This window comes from Myotis daubentonii, chromosome 2 (assembly GCF_963259705.1).
Source record: "Myotis daubentonii chromosome 2, mMyoDau2.1, whole genome shotgun sequence".
NCBI lineage: Eukaryota > Metazoa > Chordata > Mammalia > Chiroptera > Vespertilionidae > Myotis > Myotis daubentonii.
Window position 1 is genome coordinate 62,678,127 of NC_081841.1, and position 20,748 is coordinate 62,698,874.

At 40.5% G+C, this 20,748-nt stretch overlaps 1 protein-coding gene across 3 annotated transcripts in view; it reads left to right on the forward strand.

Annotated features, from left to right (window-relative positions):
* The window catches only part of SRGAP1 (SLIT-ROBO Rho GTPase activating protein 1), a 272,029-nt gene that overhangs the window by 182,938 nt on the left and 68,343 nt on the right, over positions 1-20,748 (forward strand). For all 3 annotated transcript variants that reach the window (XM_059683488.1, XM_059683487.1, XM_059683489.1), the window contains exons 7-8: positions 15,117-15,338; positions 17,610-17,711. In XM_059683488.1, coding sequence (XP_059539471.1) covers positions 15,117-15,338; positions 17,610-17,711 — 324 coding nt within the window. The remainder of the gene's footprint in view (positions 1-15,116; positions 15,339-17,609; positions 17,712-20,748) is intronic.

Sequence of the window (20,748 nt, forward strand, 5' to 3'; positions counted from 1 at the left end):
GAAAAGGTAAGGGGAGAAGGTAAGCCGAAGCCCTGTCCCTGAGGGTCTCTTCAGCAGGGAAAGGGCTTTAGATTTTGGTCTAAGTGTGATGGGATGCCATTGAGAGGTTCTCAGCAGAAAGTGGCATCACCTGGTATATATTTTAAAGTCTCACTCTGTCACCTGGGTGGGAAATAGACTGAGGTGAGTAAGGAGGACAAGAGTGAAAATTGAGCGATATGTAAAGTCTTTGCAGTTGTCTAGGGTAGAGATGCGTCTGCCTTAGACCGGAGTGGCAGTGGTGCACCTGTGAGAGGTGGTGGGATTCCAATATACTGAAGATAGAGCTCGTAGGAATTTGATATAATGAATGAAAAGGAGGGTACCCATGACTCCTTGGTTCAGGTCCTGAATAAGCAGTTAACTAATGGTGGTAACTCTTACTGAGATGGGGACCCTGGGAGAAACAGGTTGAAGGGAGGGAGCAGTAGATTTGTCTAGTAAGACTGGGCATCTGTGTGGAGATGTCGAGCAGCATTCTCAATATTATTGTGATTTAAATAACACATCAGGATTATGAGAATCGCCGTCATGGTCATGGATATTCTATTGAGCTCTTCCTACGTAACAGGCAGGTTTCTAAGCATAATCTCATCTAATCATTGCAACCTTGTGAGGTAAATGCTATTTTCCCCATTTTATAGATTAAAAGAACTGAGGCTTAACTGGGCTAGATAGCTTGCCTAAGGTTGCACAGCTAAATAAATGGTAGGTTTCAAATTCAGACATTTTAACTGCAGATCTGATTAACTCTGATATAGATAAGTAACAGTTAAAAATACCAAGTAATTGTCAGTTTAAAAAAATGGAACTTTTAAAAGGTCAGCCTTAAATTTAAAATATGAGCAGTTCTCAAATAATACAACTTAAATATGAATTTTAAAAGAAATGACACGAAATTGGTTCATCGTCATATCTAACTGAAATTGCATAGTCTCTTAGCGAAAATTATACATATGTTGACTTTTAAGGCAATCAGATGTGAAATGTACGTTCTAAAATGGCTGCTTATTTAGTCGGAATTCAGTTTGCATATATAGTGGTGATCCCAAAACCATTAAGCTTGCCCTTTGCTGGTGAAAAAGAAGCAGACTGGTTATTATCCAAAGGCATCTAGAATCCTTTTTGCTTTAGCAAATACCTTTTATCCCAATGCATCTAATAATTACTAGAAGAGTGGTTATACCTCTAGTGAGAAAAAGTCAAGACAGACTTTTAATGCATAGCATTTCATATGTGAATTGGCATGAAAGATACTACATATCTTCATTAAACCAAAGCATTATAAATAATCAGAGTTCAGGTTGAGACCCTTTTTATATACACCTCCAGTTTCCCTTGGTTTCTATTCATGTCAATAGCTGTCTCGTATAAATCTTGTGATAGACCATGATTTATTAATAGAAAAATAACGTCATAATTTTCCATGGGCTTGGTATTTTAAAACTAGCATTTTATTGTTACAGAAGCAGTTTATGTACATTGTAGCAAACCGGAAAATACTGCAAGCAAAAATAAAGCGATCACACTCTTACCCCTGGGTCCCCAAGATCAGCACTGTTAAAATACAGGGTTTTGTTTCTATGTGTCCACGCATACATTTAAACCTGTATGTGTGGACACATAGGAGAGTATGAAATTGTATTTTACAAACAGCTTCTTCACCTACTTTTTTCAATCATTGATCTCCATCTTTCCATTTCCGAAAAATCTTAACTGGTAACTAGACCATATCCCCATTTATGATCCCAAAATTGTTTCACAGCTGGTGTGTCTAGACTAGACCCACTTATTTAGGACCACACATTGCCTCTGAGTGATGTGTTCCGTCAGTCTTTTTGTATCTAGCCAAGTCCCTTGTTGAAGAGACATGGACAGTTATTTCTTAGAACACCCTAGCTTCTGGATTTATTGCCTGTGGTGTCCGTTAGCTTGGTTCTTAGTCTCCCATATTTCCAGAGTTATATAAAAGGCTGGATGAATTCAAGTTAAGCACTTTGCACCAGAATACATCCTAGGTGATGTTGCTACATCTTCCGTAGAAATGTAGCAACAGCTGTTTAGCCTACCAATGTGATGCTAAAATTGATCACTGGTGTAGGGTGATAAAACTCATTACTCCATTATAAAGTTAAATCCCCCCCCCCCTTGCAACAAATTATGGGTATTCCAAAATCTCTTTAATTTTGGATCTTATTAAATGGGAAATCTGCAAATTAACTTCTGAGCTATAAGGAAAGCAAAATGCTTTCTTAGAGTACAAATTAATCACATAAACTAAGAGGAATAGTAATTTTTAAATATTTTCAGGTACTTCAGACTATCAGTTTATATATATATATACTTTGACATCCTATTTAATGGAAGCCTCTTATTAATTACTACAGGTTTAAAAACTTTAATAATTCAACACTTTGATACACTAGTCAAAGTTTTTTCTTTATTTTTGGAGGTGAGCTGATGGTTGTTGTTTCTTAATATTTAATAATTCCATTTTTATATATTCTGGATAAACCTCATCTTTACCTATCAATATTAGTTTGAATTAGTAAGGTTCTCTTTCTCTCTCTCTTGCACTCCTGAGAAATAGCTATCAATGTAGAAACACTCTCTTTCTAAACAGTGGTTATTGTATCTCTACTAGAATTTATTTTTAATAAATTTTCATTTTTCATTGTGCCTTATTGTGACCAATAAATGAGTGTTATGATGAACTCTATCACTGACAGCACTTTTATAAACTAAGCATATGCACTACCTGATAAGTTCCAAATTAAAAGTATTAGGTATCAGACCTGTAAAGTTTATTGATATTGAGGGTAATACACTGAAGAAAATGAAGCCTCAGTTGTTAAACAAGTATTTACTCTTTCATTTGTGTGGAAATATTTGAGTACTAGTGGCCCAGTGTACGAATTTTTTGCACGGGAGGGGGGGTTCCCTCAGTCCACCCTACACCCCCTCCAATTGGGGACCCCTTGGGAAATGTCCTACTGCCGGTTTCCCTGACAGTCGGACATTCCTCTTGCAATCTGGGACCACTGGCTCCTAACCACTCACCTGCCTGCCTGCCTGATCGCCCCTAACTGCCTCTGTCTGCCTGCCTTATCACCCCTAACTGCCTCTGTCTGCCTGCCTGATTGCCCCTAACCCTTCTGCCTGCCTGCCTGCCTGCCTGATCACTCCTAACTTTTCTGCCTGCCTGCTTGATCGCCCCTAACTGTCTCTGACTGCCTGCCTGATTGCCCCTAACCCTTCTGCCTGCCTGCCTGCCTGCCTGATCACTCCTAACTTTTCTGCCTGCCTGCTTGATCGCCCCTAACTGTCTCTGACTGCCTGCCTGATTGCCTCTAACTGCCCTCCCCTGCTGGCCTGATCTCTCCCCCAACTGCTCTCTTCTGCCGGCCTGATCTCACCCTCAACTGTCTCTGCCTGCTTGATCACCCTTAACTGCCCTCCCATGCTGGCCTGATCTCGCCCCCAACTGCCCTCCCTTGCTGGCCTGATCACCCCTAACTGCCTCTGCCTCGGCCCCCACCACCATGGCTTTGTCCGGAAGGAAGTCGGACGTCCAGAAGATGGCCGGTTGACCCGGTCTAATTAGCATATTATCCTTTTAATAGTAATATATAGATAGATTATATAGGATAGGATTGCTTAAATGGGCGGGGGGAGCCTTTTTCAGCAGGAGGAGATGCTCTTGGCAGACAAAAATACATAATCCCTATATCTGGACTGATAGCCAGCCATATGCACTATACTGCCAAACAGGTCATTAAAAAATTGAACCGCTTTCTTTCACCTTACACCAAACAGCTGTTGCCCTTAAAACCCCTCCTCAGCCCCCAACTTAGGTTCTGCCTTCTTAGTTCATCCAGATTAGGTTCTGATTGTTCAGTTTCTATGCCAGTCAGTGTCAAAAGCTCCGCCTCCTAGGCAGCCATTGGCTCCTCGCACTTCACCCAGATTTGGTTCTGATTGGTCGGTTTCTATGCCAGTCATTGTTTCCGGGGGGGGGGGGGTATTTCTGGGACTGATCAGAGAGAAGAGGCTGACCAGCACCCCCCACAGAGGCCCGGAGAGAAACAGGTGCAGCTGCTGGGGAAGCCTGGAGAGAGAGAGGCAATAGCTGATCAACAGCTGCCATGGAGGCTGTGGATCAGACCTGCCTCTCTCTTCGGGCCTCTCTCTGGGCCTGATCCGCAGACCCCTGGGCAGTCAGTGCTGGGTTACCATGGTAGCCTAGCACTGACTGCAGGACTGACTTCCAGTCAGTCAAGCCTTTGGTTGTTACAAACCCTGGGTTTTTATATATTAGGATAGTATACCAAGCAAAGTTTACATAGTTCAGGGTACTCCAGACAGAGTTATATCTAGGGAAAAGAAGGGGTTGTAATTGGGAACATATATGTTTTGCACTTGTCTGTAAGTATGGTTTATTTTACCAGTATATAGAATGGGGCAAAAGTAGGTTTACAGTTGTTTGTATGGAAAATAATACAATAATTAATAAATAATACAAGAATAAACTGTGTTTCACTTACTGACAACTGTAAATCTACTTTTATCTCACCATGTATTTAAAAAAGAAAGGTTGCCAGAACCGGTTTGGCTCAGTGGATAGAGCGTCGGCATGCGGACTGAAAGGTCCCAGGTTCGATTCCGGTCAAGGGCATATACCTGGGTTGCAGGCACATCCCCAGTAGGAGATGTGCAGGAGGCAGCTGATCGATGTTTCTCTCTCATCGATGTTTCTAACTCTCTATCTCTCTCCCTTCCTCTCTGTAAAAAATCAATAAAGTATATTTTTTAAAAAATAATAAAAAAGAAAGGCTGAGATATTTTTAAAAAATGATAAAAGCATGCCGTAAATATTTTAGTCTAAAGTACACCAATGTACTTGAACCTGCCAGTCTCCTAATATTATGTGAGTTCTGAGTGTTCTTCATTTGCACAAACTACATTCAGTGTGTATTATCTATGAGTTCAAATTTTGAGTTCTTTAATGTACAAGAAAAAAATACTCTAGGTATTTCCAATGTTTTTCATAATCTTGCATAATTGGCATACCTTTGCCGAATCTAAGCAATTTTGTTTACTCTTGTCTTTCCAACAACTTTTTTCTCACTTTTTATCAGTGTATTTAACATATTAACTACATTATAGTTAAATTTTGAGTGGCACAAATGTTGTACAGTTGACTTTTGGAAGCATACAGAGCAGAAATGTTGGGGCAGAAATGTATCGGAGTATTAGAGAGGGCCTGTTAGCTGTGTGTGTTCACAGCATGTGGGCATTGGTCAGTGTACTTCAGAGCAGGGGCTCACAAAGTTCCTCTATAAAGGGCCAGATACTAAGTCTTTTAGGCTTTGTAAGCCCTATGGCCTCTGTCCCTACTTAACTCTAGTGCAGAAACAGCCACAGATAGTAAGAAAGCAAATGGCTGTGGCTGTGTTGCCATCAGACTTTATTTACCATGTCAGGCCATGGGCTGGATTTGACTCACAGGCTTGCTGACCTCTGCTTTACAGAATGAACTGAATATTAGTTAGTCCAGAGTGTCACTTAAGCAGAAAACTATTAAGATGCCTTCTCCTCTGTCTCAGAAGAAGGTCCTAAGTAAATTTAGTTTGTAGAGTAACAATCTCTTAGTTTGGAATCAGGTGTGAAGTGGAACCGAGTTAATTTCCCCTGGAGGATTTTTGTTTTGTCATTCTAAAAAAATAAGTATGAGTTTCAAGAGATATATTGCATATATTCACCAAAGGAAATTTAATTCGTTTGAGGAAAATATATTGTAGTTTTGTAATTAATAAATTTCACATCCGTGATCATTAATAGCCCCAATATTAAGTGCAAAAGAGACTAGCTACTTATTCTGTAAGAATTAAGATTTATTGCCGAAACCGGTTTGGCTCAGTGGATAGAGCGTCGGCCTGCGGACTGAAGGGTCCCAGGTTCGATTCCGGTCGAAGGCGTGCGGGCACTGGGGATGTGCCTGCAACCTTGGTTGCGGGCACATCCCCAGTGGGAGATGTGCAGGAGGCAGCTGATCGATGTTTCTCTCTCTCATCGATGTTTCTAACTCTCTATCTCTCTCCCTTCCTCTCTGTAGAAAATCAATAAAATATATTTAAAAATATATATATATTTAAAAAAAAAAAAAGAATTAAGATTTATTACAACCAGAAGAGAAATCATACAGGCATCAAATATTTATAATTGATTGCTGAGATTTTCAAGTAATTATGATTTGCAAAGAGAAAAGAGGGAAGAATACAAGTCTTAATGTTTGGAATCTCTGATCTGTAATCAAATTCACCACACTGTATATGTGGAATTCTTAAAACAACTGTTTTTAGGATTGCAGAACTGGTAATTTATAACTTCTTTCAGTCTAGTTCAACACCTACCGACCCTCAAAAGGCATTCAGAGAAACAAAGTCCTCAGCAGTAAAATTCTATCTCTGCTCTGTCCCAGAGCACCTGTCCAGAAATAATGAAGTATTTGTCATTCTTATAAGACAGCATCATAGTCTCCAATCACTCCCTCTACAAGTGGGATATTGCCATAGAATAATCCCCTACTGCAGCTAATTTTCTTGGTAGAGATATCTGTCATGTGTTTTGTTAGCCATTTATTCAAAATGAAATTGAAATTAGATTACATCATATACCACATGCCATGTTTGTCTTATCATTTCTAAATAATCAGCTGTCCTAAAGCTTTTATAAAGCCTTATCCTTTTGTCTCTAGAGACATGTGTTTAATCAAAAAACAAACTTATTCAGAATTTAGATTTTCTTAATCAGTTTGACTTTCCCCCATACGTAATGGTATGAGGATTTATCCATGAAAGCCTGCCAAATTGTAATACTGTAGTCCCCATTAGGCCTGAACTTTTTTAGGAAGATTATAAAGATGTTAAATGGGTTAGGATGGTATAGCTGTCATATAAGCTGATTATGCATGATTTTATCCCTTTGTGATAGAAAGGGTGTTTAAAAACTGACCTGATTGGGTGATGGAAGGAGATGGCTTTTAGAGTTTCTTCCAATGAAAACTGTACCCACTGGTTTCCGCCAGCAGCACAGCTGCTCCTCCTCAGCCTATGCTGCTTGCTTTCCCTTTGTGGCTGGACCTCTGAATGCGGAAAGTCGCCTAAGGCATCCTCTTTGCCTTTCTTTCTCTTAAGTACCATCTGACAGTTCCTAGATTTTCATCACCAGCCTTGATCATCTATCTTCCTGGGCTTCAGATTCGTGTATCCCTCTGCCTTCTGGACATCTCTAACCAGATGTCGAATGGCATCTTGAACATGTCAAACTCTCAAGACAACTTTTTATACTTATTTGCTCCTCTCATTGTCATCATCATTCTCCACACACACACAACTTTTTCTTATTTATTTTTTGACACCTCAGAAAATGGCACCACTTTCTACCCATTGAGCAAGCCAAAAATCCAATTCTCTCATTCCCCACAAATAAGTGCACTAGCAAATCCTGTCCTAGCTACCTCCTAAATATCCCAAACCTTGCTGTTTCTCACCACCTTATTCAGGATTTAGATTTTCTTAATTAGTTTGACTTTCCCCCATACATAATGGTATGGAGATTTATCCATGAACGCCTGCCAGATTGTAATACTGTAGTCCCCAGTATTACCATTCGGTTTTGTCTGATTCTCCTAGACAAAACCCCTTCATTTCTCACCTGCACTTAGGACGCAGTTTCCACTAAGACCTTCCAATCAATAATCCATTCTCTTCCCAAGCAGCCAGTGTTGAAATAGATCAATCAGGCCTGTCAATCCCTATTTAAAACTTTCCAAGGGCCTGCCATTGCCCTTAGAATAAAATCCAAACTATTCACCAAGACCCTGTGTGAATTGGCACTCACCTGCCACTCAGTGTCCTGTCCTGCAACTTACCCCAAATACCAGGCTGCAGGTACATTGGTCTTCCTGTTCCCCAGACTCACTAAGCTTTTTTCTTGCTAGGGACTTTGTACCTTTGTCTAGGACAGTCTTTTTTTAAAAAAAAAAAAATATGTATATATATGTGTATATATATATATATATATATATATATATATATGTGTATATATATATATATGTGTGTGTGTGTGTGTGTGTGTGTATTGATTTCAGAGAGGGAGAGGGAGAGAGATAGAAACAGCAATGATGAGAGAGAATCATTGATGGCTGCCTCCTGCCCGCCCCCTACTGGGGATCAAGCCAGCAACCTGGGCATGTGCCCTGACCAGGAATTGAGCCTGGGACCCTTCAGTCTGCAGGCTGACGCCCTATCCACTAAGCTAAACCGGCTAGGGCTAGGACAGTCTTTTTTCCAGAGCTTTGCAAGAGCTATTTCCTTTTCATTCATGTTGCACCTGCCAGCTGCCCTATATACAAGAGTAGCATCCTCCCCCAGCACTCCCTGTTCTCTGACTTTTCTCCATAGCATTTACCACCTGACCTATATTTACTTGGGCTGGCTTTATTTGTTATCTCTCCTCTTGTGATTTGATTCAGGGTGGTTACAGAGATTTGGCCTGGGGGAAAAAGAGTCCATGGGAGCCCATGGGAGCCCATGTGGGTGGGTGGGAGCTGTATTCGGTAACAAATGTTATTCAGCCTCACTTCTTCTCCTGTTTCCTACTTTGTATTCATTCCTATCACATAGATATATGTACTGTTTTGACCTTTATGTTGTTCAAGAGAAACTCAAGACATGTTTTGCTAACAGCAACAGGAATTCAGTTGTCAGCTCTTTATGTACCATCAGGAACTCAGCCATGAAAGCAGGTGTATAAAAGTTGCCTGTAGCCCAGCTGGTGTGGCTCAGTGGTTGAGTGTCAACCTGTGAACCAGGAGGTCATGGTTCAATTCCTGGTCAGTACACATGCCTGGATTGCGGGCGCGATCCCCAATATGGGGCAAGCAGGAGGCAGCCAGTCAATGATTCTCGTCGTTAAAGTTTAGCTTAGTGGATAGGGCGTCAGCCTGCAGACTGAAGGGTCCCAGGCTCAATTCCTGGTCAGGGCACATGCCCAGGTTGCTGGCTTGATCCCCAGTAGGGGGCGGGCAGGAGGCAGCCATCAATGATTCTCTCTCATCATTGCTCTCCCTCTCCCTTCCTTTCTGAAATCAATAAAAAAAATATATATTTTTTTTAAGTTGCCTGCATCCAGTTCAGTCCTCCCAGATGCCTGTCTCTGATAAAGATGTGTTTGTGGTTCCTAGGGTGAGGTACTGAATAGCTAGAAAGGTGGTCCTTTCAAAGCTACCGATGGTCATGTAAAAGCTGTTTTTGCAATTCAGTGTGCTTGGGTTGCACTGTTTTTCAGAAAGATTCAAAATCAGGGGTAGACCGATTCTTTATCCAATACCCATGGCTGTGGAATGGTCGCAGTCAAGCTTACTGAAAGCCAGAGATGAGGGCCCAGGACAAAAGGTCATGGAAGCCTCTCAGACGGAGGCAGGAGTGATAAACTTAAGGAAGAATACTGAACAAGAGTTCCTTCCCTGTCCATTCTCATGACCACTGCTAAATCCTGGAGTTACGCAGGAGTTTGCAGCTGTCCTCTGGGCACTTCCAGGGCTGCCCTGCAAAGGATCTTGACCCTTACTGTCCTGGGAACATGTGTGCAGGACTTGATTTCCATGGAGTTCCATTCAGGTAACTTCCCCTTAGGACCAAGCTTTTACTCCACGGAGGCTTCGCATGTCATGTGGGGAAAAAGAAAAAAAAGTTAGCTCCCGGAACAGCTGTGGTCCAGTTTTACCTGACAGCATACCCACAAAGTGGACTTCAGCTGACCTCTCAGCCTTTGGAACAACACGAAGTATTGATCACAGTCTTCAACACCTGGATTTCGTCTTCCTTTTTGATACTAATTGCAACATTTTTGCCTAAGGCAGTGGTTCTCAACCTTGGCTGCACATTAGAATCACCTGGGAATCTTTTTAAAATCCTGATTTCTGGGCCTCATCGTTAGTAACAAAGAAACAGAATTTCCAGAGGATGAGGCCCAGAAATCAGGATTTTAAAAAGATTCCCAGGTGATTCTAATGTGCAGCCAAGGTTGAGAACCACTGGCCTAAGGAAATTAGCCTATTTTAGTGATTTAGACTAATATCTAGTGCAGGGGTGGGCAAACTTTTTGACTCGAGGACCACAATGGGTTCTTAAACTGGACCGGAGGGCCGGAACAAAAGCATGGATGGAATGTTTGTGTGAACTAATATAAATTCAAAGTAAACATCATTGCATAAAAGGGTACGGTCTTTTTTTTTTTAGTTTTATTCATTTCAAACGGCCCACGGGCCGTAGTTTGCCCACGGCTGCTCTAGTGGAATCTATCTTGGCAGCTCTCAGGATATTTAAATAAAAAATACAGCCATCTGCATCCAACAATCTTTCCCCAGTTTTAATCTATAATTTTATATATCCATTCATAGTTGTTGTTGTTTTTTTTGAAAAAACACAACCAAACACATACAATGCTTTTTTTTCATGAACTATTTTATTGGTTTCTTATGTATTTTCATCACTGAATGTGGTTGGGTTATAACTCAACTCTGTGCAGAAGCCGGCTTTTCATATCATCATTAATAATTCATAAGCTCCATAGAATTACTTGAGGTCTTTTTAACCAAGTATCTTCAAGCTTAACATATCCAGTGTCGCTTTAGCTTCCAGTTTAGAAAAAAGATGACTCTGTATACAGACTCTGCTATCTCAGGCAACCGTGAATAAGAGTTTTATCCCTGTTTCTTATTTCTTTTGATGTTCAGGATGCTTGCAAAATCTACATCAGTGAAAACACCGTATATGGGACATAACAAAATCATGCCAATTAAGTGACCTGACAGACTGATAGCACTGTAGGGGTCAGGGAAGAAAACTTTCCATCAACGCTCATCACAGAAACCTCCTGAGGGTCGCCGTCTAAGTCCGGAGGACACCTGGCGAGGCCCTGGACCAGCTACTAAGCCACAGGCATGCTTCTCCCGACCTGTTAGGAGACACAGTGAAGTCGGGGGCCGTGACTGGGTCCACACCTAGCAGATCTGCCCGCTGACCTGGATGTGGAAACACTGGGGCTTTTGTCATCTTGACGTTTACTCCCAAAAAAGCCACGCTTGGAAATTTGAGGGATGAACTGTTCCTCCTGGGAATAATGAAAGCTTACCATGTATTTTTCAGAGCTTTTGGGTAGTTGGGGTTGGATTTTTTCTTTCTTTTTTTTCTCTCCTTTGTTCTTTCTCTCTTCCTCTCTTTTAAATTGAAAGGAGACTTGGCTTTAGAAGGGAGAGGTGGAGGGCTTTTCTCTGGCTTGTTTCTTCTCAATGCCAGTTTTCTCTTAAGGCCTATTGGGATCAGTACTCATAAAATAGAGCCACTTGTGTGCTATGCTTCATTATAATCAAGTTGAATTTTTTTCTTGCAGAATAGTGGGGTGTTTGGAAGCACGGTACATCTCAAAGAAATGAGGCCATTTCCTTACAGATTCGTGTTTTCAGAAGATGAGGTTTTATTGAAATACAGAATTTTCAGTCTCTCTGATGTGTATAAAACTGCTACAAAGAACCTTTATGGATTTTGAGGAGCAAGAGGAATAAAAGCAGTCTTTGCTCATCTCAGGCTAGAATTTAGAATTTTTTAATTAACTGAAAATACCCTCTGTATTTGAGTGCAGCTGATGCCACGGGAAATGTATTAATGATGAGACTGATTGCTGCATTTCGCAACTGCATTTTGCTTGTACTTGATGTGGCAGCTACGTTCTGCTCTTTTAAATCAAGTAATCTTTAATCAAGTCGGTTCTCTTGCCTGCTCGGAGAAACAGCACCCGGAAACGCAGTGCTGCGGAACCCTCTCGCTTGTTTCAGGGCAGTGCTCCTCAGACTTCACTGTGCATAGGAGTCACCTGCGGGTTGTTTTTTTAACTTCAGATTCCAATTCAGTAGGTCAGGGGTGAGGCTCAAGAGTCTGCATTTTCTAACAAGTGATGCTGATGCTGCTGGCCCACAGACCAACTTTGAGTAACAAGATTTTAGAATATATTTGTGTAAAAATTCCAAATTTAATCATTCTGAAGTTGGATGGGGAGGGTGGAATGAAATACACTGGTATTTCTAAGGACAGGTCACTGATCAGATGTGTACCTTCATGAAGGCAGATCGGAGGTTTCCTTTGTGTCTCTCTACTACTCTTAGTAGCAAATTAATGAGCAGCTTATATTTGAATTCCTTGAGAAGGGAGATTTTATTTTACTGTTTTCCAGTCTTCATATTTCTGGAGCCTATTGAATTCCCAGGCACCCAGTAAATGGCCAATTAGTGAGTTAAATTCAATCAAATTGAATTTATTGAACTTTATTAGAACAATATAGGGATGATCTGGTTTTTTATCCCTAAAACCACTTGTTTTCTCTTTTAAATATTTATATTACTTTTATGTACAAACTAGAGTCCTGGTGCATGAAATTCATGCACTGGGTCGGGGGGAGGGGTTGTCCCTCAGCCTAGCCTGCACCCTTTCCTGTCTGGACCCCTCGAGGGAGGTCTGACTGCCGGTTTAGGCCTGAGCCCAGAGGGATCAGGCCTAAACCGGCAGTCAGACATCCCTCTCACAACCTGGGGCTGCTGGCTCCCAACCACTTGCCTGCCTACCCGCCTGATTGCCCCTAACTGCTTCTGCCTGCCAGCCTGATCACCCCCTAACCACTGCCCTGCCAGCCTGATTGACACCTAAGTGCTACCCTGCCGGCCCAATTGCGCCCACCTGCCCTCCCCTGCAGGCCTGGTTGCTCCCAACTTTCCTCCCCTGCATGCCTGGTTCCCCCCACAACTGCCCTGCCCTGCCCTGCCAGCCATCTTGTGCCCACATGGGGGTGGCCATCTTGTGTGAGGGCATGATGGTCAATTTGCATATTATCTCTTTATTATATAGGCTGTAAATTCTGTCAGTAATTTATAACTGATCTTGTACAGCGCTAGGTATATTTTTAAAATTACATTCTCTTGAAATGCAACATGAAAAAATAAATGTAAATACAATTTAATGGTAGTGAAGATTCAAGAATTGTAAAGCCCTTTTATCACTAGGAATACAAAACAAAATTCTAACTCCAATAAAAGGACTTTGGCAACCATTTGTTATAATTTAAGAATTTTATTCTAGGGCCCTAGCTGGTTTTGCTCAGTGGATAGAGCATTGGCCTGTGGACCGAAGGGTCGCAGGTTCGATTCCAGTCAAGGGCATGTACCTTGGTTGCAGGTTTCTCCTTGGCCTCAGCCCTGGTCAGGGTGCATGCAGGAGGCCACCAAAAATCTCACATCGGTATTTCTGTCTTTCCCTCTCTCTTCCACTCTCTAAAATCAATGGAACAATATCCTCGAGTGAGAATTTTTTTAAAAAAAGAATTTTATTCTAGGGATAAGAAATAAGGCATTCCCAGACTCTGTGCAGATTAAAACCTGTTCTCCTTTCTGAAAGAGTACAGATTATTACTGATTCTTCAGTAAATTATACAAATCCAAAATATTACAGTTAGCAGGTTTGCATCCTAGAAGGATTTCCATAACTCATTGTATTAATCTCAGTATGCATGGACAAACTTGAGTGCTATTTTTTTCATTATTTCCTTGCAATGTTGGTTTTGCTTTAACTTTTTCAACACCTTTATTGAGATATTATCCACATGACATGCAGTTTACTCATTAAAAATGTACAGTTGACTTTTAGTATATTTACAAAGTTGTGTGTCGATCACCACAGTCAATTTTAGAATATTTTCATCGCTCCAAAAAGCAGTTTTACACTCCTTAGCCATTACTCCCCAATTCCTCCATCTCCTAGCCTCAGGCAACTATTAATCTACCTCTGTCTCTATAGATTGACTATTGTGGACATTTCATATAAATGGAATCATAATGTGTGGTCTTTTGTGACTGGCTTCTTTCACTTTGCATATGGTGGCATATATCAGTACTTCATTTCTTCCTGTGGCTGAACAGTACTTCATTTTGTTCATTAATGATGGACTCTTAGGTTGTTTCTACTCTTCAGCTGTGATTAATAATGCTGTCATAAACATTAAAATACAGTTTTTGTGTGAAAATATGTTTTGTATACATACCTAGAAATGGAATCGCCAAGTCATATGTTAACTCTTTAATCTTTTGATGAACTACGAGACTCTTTCAAAGTGGCTGCAGCATTTTACATTTCCATCACAGTGTGTAAGGATTCCAGTTTCTCCACATCCTGCCCAATACTTGTTGTTATTTGTCTTTTTTATTGTAGCCATCCTGAGTGTGAAGTGGTATCTCTCTATTGTTTTGTTTTGCATTTCCCGAATGACTAATGATGTTGAGCATTTTTTCATATGCTTGTGACCATATGTAGATCTTTTTTTGAAAGGTATCTATTCAGCTCTATTACCCACTTTTTAAATTGGGCTATTTGTCTTTTTATTATTGAGCTGTAAGAGTTCTTTATATATTCTAGATACAAATTCCTTGTCAGGTATATGATTTGCAAGAAAAATTATTTTCCCATTCTGTGGATTATCTTTTTACTTGATCATGCCCTTTGAAGTACAAAGTCTTCAAATTTGATTAAATCCAATGTATTTGTTCTTTCCTTTTGTTGCTTGTGCTTTTGATGCCAGAGCCAAGAATCCAATGCCTAATGCAAGGAAGGTCATGCAGGTTTACTCCTATGTTTTTTTTCTGGGAATTTTATAGTTGTAGCTGTCACATTTAGGTCTTTGATCCTTTTTGAATTAATTATTGTATATGGTGTTTTTAAAATATTTTTTCTAATTATAGTTTAAATTCGGTATTATTTTGCATTAGTTTCAGGTGTACAGCATAGTGGTTAGCCAATCATATACTTTACAAAGCGTTCCCCTGGTATTTCCAGGACCCACCTGGCACCAGACATAGTTATTACAATGTTATTGTCTGTATTTCCTATGCTGTACTGTACATCACTGTGACTCTTTTGTAACTACCGATGTACTTCGCAGTCCCTTCATATGGTGCTCTTTTCATTTTTAAGTGCTGTGATCTTGGCTACCACGCAAGTCTGAACAGAGCCCTCAGAACATATCTCTCCGCGGAGTACAACCTTGAAACCTCCAGACACGAAGGCTTAGACATTATTGAGAATGCCGTTGACAATTTGGAGCCCAGGAATGATAAGCAGAGATTCATGGAGATGTACCCTGCTGCCTTCTGTCCACCAGTGAAGTTTGAGTTTCAGTCTCACATGGGTGATGAGGTCAGTCATTATTTTAAAACTGACGAATTGTCTCTTCACTCACATTGCTCCACCTGCTGTAACCCAACAGTTGTAAGAATTCCCAGTTGTTTTTGCCCTCCTGCCTTTGTATGGGATCTTAACATAGTATTATCTCAGATCAGCCATTACTACCACCTTTTAAAGCAAGAATTAAACAAGGCCTAAAGGGGCCAAACAAATGTAGGTACAAGCTCAGTTGGGTGTAAGCCAGCCGTGGGCAAACTACAGCCGGCTGGCCGAATCCGTTTGAAATGAATAAAACTAAAATTAAAAAAAAAGACCGTACCCTTTTATGTAATGATGTTTACTTTGAATGTATATTAGTTCACACAAACATTCCATCCATGCTTTTGTTCCGGCCCTCCGGTCCAGTTTAAGAACCCATTGTGGCCCTCAGTCAAAAAGTTTGCCCACACCTGGAAGCACTAAACTGTCCCAGGATAGTTAGAGAGTGCTTCCTCCACTTCGAGACATTCAAATTTAAATTCAAATCCAAACATTTTGCTGGCCCAATAGAATCTATCTGAAAACTTCTTATAATCCTGATTTAAAGACCCTCCCATAAAGAAAAAATCATTATAAAGGGTGAAAATGAGACAGAGTGAAAAAAAAAATGCAAAACAATCCTATTTTCCCAGGGGGAAAAATCCATTTAAACCTTTTATGAGTTACAGTGGTATATTTTACTGTCTGTGGACGGGAAAACAAGAAGAACCAATTAATGGAGCGTGCTATGTAGCCCTTGATGTCCCAGCTGTGCAAAACAATACTTATAGATTAAAAATTCAACTTTAGTTTATTGTGATGACAGTATGTTTTAAAAAGTAGGTGTAATTATAATACCCATGGCAGATTTCTTCAATGCCATAAATTTTTCTGAAGCACCTAATGTTAAGACTCATAAGATATATGTTTGTGTGTGTGCCTGCTATATTTCTCTCTAATTTTATTTTTGCTTGATTTGATATAGTGAATTACTTTATTAGAAATGGTATTTTTAAAACCAATAGCACGTGAATTTGACAGGCGAGTGGCTTATGCTACCCAGAGTTGTTTCTCCAAGTGGATGCTGTTTTAATTTTTCATTATAGATGTGATAAACATACAGGGTGGGGCAAAAGTAAGTTTACAGTTGTGAGTACACGAAATAGTTTACTCTTGTATTATTACTCATTAATTAATTATTGTATTATTTTTCATATGAACAACTGTAAGCCCACTTTTGCCCCACCCCATAGAATGATAAAATATCATGGACAAGTGACTTCAATTGGGTTAATAGTTTTTACCTTTTTAAAACTATTATTATTTTAATAGTGAGTCTGTTGCCTTTTTTTTAATGGCCAGTGCTGCCAGCAACCAGTAATTTCTATGATGTTTTAGAGACTCCATGAAAGGAAGTCCTCATCTGCCAAGAGTCTTTCTTTCTTTTTCTTCTTTTTTCTTTTTATTTTTTTGCCGAGAGTATTTCTAAAACAAGAGGAGGAGAAATTGTTTCTGGCACAGTTTTAATATAGTTAAAATATCCTAATTTTGACCTTATTCATAATTGAGATCATGGCCAAAATATCTTTCTGACAAAGCCCAAGATAAATGGCCTCTTCAAATTCATGGTGAATCACATGGTTTGGCTGGTGCTGGCAAGACATGCCATGATTGAAAGATACTAATAATAGCTATTCACATATTTTGAGGTTTTGCTGTTCCAGGCAGTGTTCTAAGTGACTTATGTACATTATCTCATTTCATCCCTACAACAACCCTGTGGCATAGGCACTCTTATTATCCCCATTTTACAGAGAAGAAAACTGAGGTTGAGTAACTTACCACAGCCACCCAGCTGACTAGACCCAGTAGGCTCTGCTCCCGCCCCGGTGTTGCCCGTATGGTCCATTTGGATCATCCTTCCCACTCTGCCTTCTGCCCTCCTCCCGAGTCATTAAGAATCCCGCGAGTGAGACATCAGCCGCAGAGCTCTGTCTCCAGCAACTGCCCCGTTCTTAGAGCGATGCTTCCTCCAGCTGCTCTCTTTCCAGTCATATCCAGGCCAAGCAGCTGCATTCTGCTCTTTCCACTTACGTAACTGGTTCATATTTAAAACTGAGGTTTTGAGGAGGCTGTTAAAAGTAAATATGTAACTGGAATCTGGGGATCAGCGTGATTCATGCAGCATTTAAGTAGGAGAACCATGCCTCTGCAGGCTGGCTGGCTGGTGCTCTGTTGTAACTGTGGCTTCTGATTCCCCACCAGGTGTGCCAGGTCAGCGCTCAGCAGCCGGTCCAGGCGGAGCTCATGCTCAGGTACCAGCAGCTGCAATCCCGACTGGCCACTCTCAAAATCGAGAATGAGGAGGTGAGCATGCTTTCTGCCCCACGGGTAATCTGAATTCTAATGTCAGCTGAAAGACATTTCACGTGGCCTCGGCATATTTAACATTCTAAATGCAATCTCTTCATCATGTATTGTCAGCTAAGTTGGGGTTCCTGAAATGCTCTTTGTAGAGGATCAATGCAGATTCTGTATCCTACCAGAGATGAATACTTTACTAGGGATTCACTGCATACACATGGAGTCTGTAATTCACACTCAAACTCATTTGATAGGTTACCAAATTCAACATGTGTTCAAGAATATACAGTGTGGCATGAAACTTTTGACTGATGTGTTCATTTCATCATAACTTTTGAAATTAAATATTTTTATGATTTTTTGTGTGCTGTACATTTTTGGGACTGAACATGGCATTATTGCTATAATTCATTCAAAAATCGTATTTTTTAAAATATATTTTATTGATTTTTTTACAGAAAGGAAGGGAGGGATAGAGAGTTAGAAACATCTATGAGAGAGAAACATCGACCAGCTGCCTCCTACACACTCCCCACTGGGGATGTGCCCGCAACCAAGGCACATGGCTCTGACCGGAATCGAACCTGGGACCCTTGAGTCCGCAGGCCGACGCTCTATCCACTGAGCCAAACCGGTTAGGTCCAAAAATCATATTTTAAAGTAATATTTGAATGAGAATAAACAACTGTTTATTTGCTGACATCAGTGGATTCAAATGGATGGAACATAAATGTGAATTACAAATACATCTTGAGCCAGAAAGCAGTTGTACAATTCAGCTGTCTCATTCTGAAATTAATTTAATTGGATCCACGTTCTCCTTAAATAAAAATATGAACCCCAAATGTTTCTTGTATTAGTCTTGGCTCTCAGCTATAATTTATAGGGACCAAACCAAACTTACTCATTGGAAGTGTACTTGATCAGGTTTGCAGTAACTGCAGTCAAAATCTTTGCTCAGATGATATTATCATGAATCTCTTTCCGTCGTTTTGAAGTGATATCTTCATGTGTGTTGGTAGGAGTTTCCTCCCCACCCACCACCCCTCCTTACCCCGTATTGGGAGAGCCAGGACTACATGGTCCCTACCGCTTGCCATCTCACCCATTCCAGCATTTTAATCTCTGAAATAGATCCTTCATTGGCCTGACTTATCTTGAATACTTCCATCCAGCAAATGGGATTCTCTCATTGGTCAGCCTACTCATAAGTCCTTTTGATTAACAGCCCCATCAGAAATATCTATTCCTAGAGACAATTCCCATAAGTAGAGAATATGGAACAGAAAAAAAAAAAAACACCCCACAATAATTCACCTTGATAAAATGAATTATCAAAATTCACTTTAGTACTCTGTTCTATTTCAATCCCACTGGGACGTTTTGAGCTAAGTGAATGTGTTCGTTTCAATTAAAAAAAGGATGACGTGTTTGAAGACCAGTATAGTTTGGTAAAAACCCATTGCAGCTTCCTGGATTCCATTCTTTCTAGGAGAACCCAGCCACCCCTTATTCAAGCATGTGTATTTAAGTTGCAGCCAGTGTGGTTAAGACTTCAGTTTCTGTGTCATGCACGTCCCACAAACAAGCCTTTCCAAAGGGAAGCTGTTGGTCTCCTTGAGGTGTTTGAGAGCTTAGGCCTGAGGTTTTGCGTGAGGCATCACGAAAGACTCAACTAATACAGTCTACTGACCCTGTTGAATTTACAGTGTGTATGTGACTTCCACTTTTTTTTTTTTTTCATGCGTGTCCTCCTGCTGTTTTATTTGGAAACATTCTCTAAGTTCTAGGAAAATAGTGTGTTTTGCACAAGATCAAAACTGGCAGCCCACAGACCTGTTTCATTTGGCTGCCGCAGTTTTGGCCTGTTACACACAGGGAAGACTGGTGGCTCTGGCCCTGCATTGCCTCATGACAGGAAGAGCTGGGTTATTTGAATTTCCCTTTGCCAGCTCCTGATTTTCGTACACTGGACTAGACCATTTATGTTACCTATCTGGCCTCCGCAGGCCTCTGAGTTCCTAACGTTTAATGATGTCCCTTTGGGCATAATTTTGAGAAGCCAGTGTCCTTATAAACTGATAAGGCAGGCAGCACTTTCTGAGGCTTAATTGTTATAAATTTACTGTAGAAACAAATGTATTGGATTATCCTGATATTTCTTTTTTGTTTGTTTGTTAATCCTCACCCGAGGATATTTTTTTCCCATTGATTTTTAGAAAGAGTGGGAGGGAGGGAGGGAGGGAGGGAGGGAGGAGACAGAGAGAGAGAGACAGAGAGAGAGAGACAGAGAGAGAGAGAGAGAGGTGAAATAGACATATCGATGGGTTGTCTCCTGCACACACTGCTACAGGGGCCAGGGATCAAAACCCTAACCAATGAGCTCACCCGCCAGGGTTATCCTGATATTTCTTGTGAGCATGACTAGTGGTTTACAATTTGTTAAGTATGGAACAATTTACTGTAGTGGATTCCCAATGAATAAAAACTAAATTGGATTCTTGAGAAATAAATTGGATTTTAGACAATCAGTAGATTTCCATAGGTATAGAAGGAGGAACATGTTCCAACATATTTCGAGGTTCCCTGAGAGAACCTTGCTCACTCAAAGTTTGGTTATCACCCAGGTTCTCCTTGGGGATGAGCCAAAGGTGAAGCTGAAGTCATGTGATTAGAGTTGTGATACTGTGGGTCAGTTCATTTCAGTACAATAAATATTTATTGAGCAACTTCTACATTCCACATATTTTGCCAGGTGTGCAGAGTACAGAGATGATAAGTCACAGTTAGCATATGTCTAGCATGAGAGCCAGACTGTAAGAAGTCATTCATATAATGTGAAAAATAAGAGACATAATAGGGAACAACATAGCAATTATTGCTGATTTGGAGTCCTGTATAGCACTTGTCTCTACCATAAATAAAGAACTTGCCTCTGATCTTCCACTGATAGGACAGAAAACAGACACATTGGTATCAAATCAAAATAGTCAAGTAAAGAAGCATGTATACTTCTATATAATTCTCTTCCTCTATAAAA